This window comes from Podarcis bocagei (genome assembly GCF_964188305.1).
Source record: "Podarcis bocagei genome assembly, chromosome: 1".
Taxonomy (NCBI): domain Eukaryota; kingdom Metazoa; phylum Chordata; class Lepidosauria; order Squamata; family Lacertidae; genus Podarcis; species Podarcis bocagei.
In genome coordinates, this window is record NC_138125.1 from 85,834,037 (window position 1) to 85,837,780 (window position 3,744).

At 43.7% G+C, this 3,744-nt stretch overlaps 1 protein-coding gene across 1 annotated transcript; it reads left to right on the top strand.

The window, feature by feature from the left end:
* Positions 1–354: 354 nt before the first annotated feature.
* Positions 355–1,311, top strand: LOC308594225 (olfactory receptor 5AR1-like; the record flags this gene model as incomplete). The annotated part of the gene is made up of 1 exon (XM_081207135.1): positions 355–1,311. One exon carries the CDS (start codon positions 355–357, stop codon positions 1,309–1,311), a length of 957 nt encoding a protein of 318 aa, XP_081063261.1.
* Positions 1,312–3,744: the final 2,433 nt, after the last annotated feature.

Sequence of the window (3,744 nt, forward strand, 5' to 3'; positions counted from 1 at the left end):
ACTAGCGATGGAGGTTAAATTGAATTTTGTTTGCATTTTAGTGGAAATGATTTAATTTGTACTTCTTGAACCAATATGCAAACCAAAATTCAGCTATGCTTAGAAATGTGAACTACCCTGTATTTTATTATGGTACAAAAATGCATATAATGGTGAAAATTACCTTCAAAACTGGATTACATTAGGGAAAATCACATCAAAAAAATTCATATTAGTTAAACGGCATAGGAAAATGTGCTTATTAGAAGAAATTTGCACTAAACTGCTAGGAAATTTTCATGAGGATTAAAAATATATACAGTACTTGTTTCACAGTTTCATTTTCTTCCTCCTAGGGAAACTTTGGGGTAAAACATGGAATACACGAATCACAGCATTGTGACTGAATTCATCCTTCTGGGCTTCATGGACCATCCAGAGTTGTGGACCATTCTCTTCCTGGCATCTATCTTGATCTACATTGTCACAGTCTCAGGAAATCTTGGCATCATCATCCTAGCCGCTCTTGATGCAAACCTTCATACCCCAATGTACTTTTTCCTCAGCAACTTATCCTTGGTTGACGTTGGCTATTCCACTACTATCGCTCCTAGATTGCTGATGACCTTCCTACAAAAGAATAGCAGTATTCCGTTCTCAGAGTGTACCGTGCAATTCTTCTTTTTCTGTATGTTTGCTACAGTTGAAACTTTCCTTCTAGCTATTATGGCTTATGATCGCTTCACTGCCATTTGCAACCCATTACTTTATTGTGCTGCCATGTCTAAAAAGCTCTGTATAGTCTTAGTAACAGGTGCATATATTTGTGGATTTGTGAATTCAGCTGTTCAGGCTCCGTTGATATTTAGCCTTTCTTTCTGCAGCTCAAATGTTATCAATCATTTCTTTTGTGACATCCCTCCCATCCTGAAACTTTCATGTTCAAGCACAGAAGTGGCTAACACTGTGCATTTCATCTTATGTACTGTGATAGTTGTGACCACTTTGTTGATTATCCTAATCTCCTATATCTACATTATTTTTGCCATCCTGCGGATTCGCTCTGCTCAGGGCAGACACAAAGCTTTTTCCACCTGTGCCTCCCACCTCACGTCTGTCACAATCTTCTATGGGACCATCATCTTTATGTATATGAGGCCGAATTCCAGTGTCTCAACGGATGAAGATAAAATTGTTTCAGTGTTCTATACTCTTGTGATCCCAATGCTAAATCCATTGATTTACAGTCTGAGAAATAAAGATGTGAAGGATGCTTTCATTAGGATGATAGGGAAGATTTCATTAAATGAATATATTTCCTTTTCAAGATGAGCTTCAGTTTCCAATAGATATTAACCAAGAAATAAAATGTGTATTTGTTTCATTTGTATGTGTGTGTGTAATTGTCCTACTGCAGAGGTGGCAAACCTTTTAGAGACTGAGTGCCCAAACTGGAACCAAAAACCCACGTATCAAAATGGCACTTCCAGGATAAACAAATGAATATACTGCAATTTTTTGTGTATACCATGCCCCCAGAGTTGTTGAGCTTTTGGGGGGAGGATTGCTAAGAGTTGTTGAGTTGCTGAAGCTTTTTTTTGAGGGGGGGAGGTTGCAGAAAAACACTCACACGCAGAAAAGAAGCAGAAGCAACTGATAGTCTCAATGCTCAATGGCAGGGAGCAATCAACAAAAAACATTGACGCAGCAACCAACATGTGCACCTTTTCATTTTCCTACACAAACAGTTTCACACCCACAGTGGTGTGGGGGTAGCAGCGTGGACAGAAACTAGCTGCTTGGTGGGAACGCTACTTCCCCCAAGGCTGCTGCGGGCAGAGAATGCTCTAGGGAGCATTTCCACCCCACAATGACATGGGGGGCAGATGTACACCTAGAATGGCACTGCTGGGGCGATGGCGCGCGTTCCCACAGAGAGGCCTCCATGTGCCCACTCTGGCATGCGTGCCATAGGTTTGCCACCACTCTGGCATGCGTGCCATAGGTTTGCCATAGGTTGCGCTTTTTTTGCCTATTCCTCTCTGAGTAGTCAGTAGGTGGCATTATTATCCCACAGTATTATTGGCTGTCTTCTGTCGGCCCTGGGAAACAATGGATGAGTGTGCCTTCATGGGTGAAGTCAAAGTGCTGGAGATTTACAGCACCTGCTTTGGTTGTAGAGCATGATACAGGCGAGGCATGTTTTGCTGCTTCTGGGGCAGATGAAGGCATCTGGTTTTGCTGCTAAAGATGCACCATGGCGTTCCTTCTTTCTGCACTCCATCCAGCCGTCCTTCCTCCTCTCGTCACTGCTGTGAATACACAGCCTGACTGTCTCCAGGCACTATGGCCACCTGCAAGGGATTCCCACACAACAGTGTTAATGTTGCCAGCCTTCCCGTCCTGTTTACAGACATCTTTCACAACACAGAGTTGGTCTGCCAATTGGCCTGGTGCCAGAAGCCAGCTCCCTTTGCAGCATGTTTTTGGGGATCCTGTCGTTTTCCATTCTGTGGTCATGACCAAGCCAGCATAGATGTCACTGAGAGATTCTGGGAGGTGAACGTGATGGGAATGTGGGTTTGAGACTCTGTCCTGCTTTGCCATGCCCCAAATCTTCCTGACGCATTGCATTTGGGAGGTGTTGAAGCCTTGCTCCTGAAGTCTATAGGTTGCCCTCCGCTCTTGTGGCATATAAATATGTTGATTCAGTCACTTTGGATGGTTATGTGTAGGAAGGAGCTTAGAATCATAGAATCATAGAATCATAGAATCATAGAGTTGGAATAGACCACAAGGGCCATCGAGTCCAACCCCCTGCCAAGCAGGAAACACCATCAGAGCACTCCTGACATATGGTTGTCAAGCCTCTGCTTAAGAAGGAGACTCCACCACACTCCACCACACTCCTTGGCAGCTTTAACCTCTCCTTAGGCACCTTTTGGGGTGAGGGGATGTCCCTGAAGCTGAATCTTGGGCTCTGGGGCCCTGGAGCTGGATAGGGAACACCTATGAGACCAACTTGCCTCATCTGCTTGGAGCTCTAGGACCCTGGGCTGGATTCACGCAGGGGAAACCTGCTTATTTGCCTTCAGGGTTTGGCCAGGTAAAGTGGGTAGGTGGTACTACTGCCACATCTCCACTTCCCACAGGCAGGGGTTTGCTTCCCTTATGGGTTTCAGGCTTTGCCTGGTGTTTGTAGTTAATTTTTGCACTTAGAGGGGTTTTCCCTCTGGAGGATTTGATTGGTTTGGCCATCAGATCACCATCACAATACTCACACAATGAAAACAGTTCAAACTACTAAAATCATGGTTAGCACTCAATTTTAGTAATCAGTTAAAACCAACAGAGGGACCAAAAAAAATAGTATAAAAACTAGGCAACCCAGACTAAAACACAGTAGAATAAAATGGATTAGCTGCTAATCTGAAGTTTAAAAGCCCTGTCTTGCATCCCAACCAATCATTCTTCTGGATATGAGACACATATTGAAAGCTTCTGAAGTAGAGCACAGTCAATGCACAGAATTGTGTTTCTTTGCCACTGACAGCATGGATGACATTACAGTCTCATCATGTTACCACCCTGCTCAGATAACATCAGGTATTTTATAAGCAAATTCAAAAGAACCAGTCTTAGCATAGCTCCTTGTGTGACCCACTTCTTGCATTCCGTCATTGTGAGAATGGTCTGTTTATTCCTACTCTAAGCTTCCTCCGCTTCGGTCATTTACTTTTCCCTAGAGGAACTGTCCCCACTTAT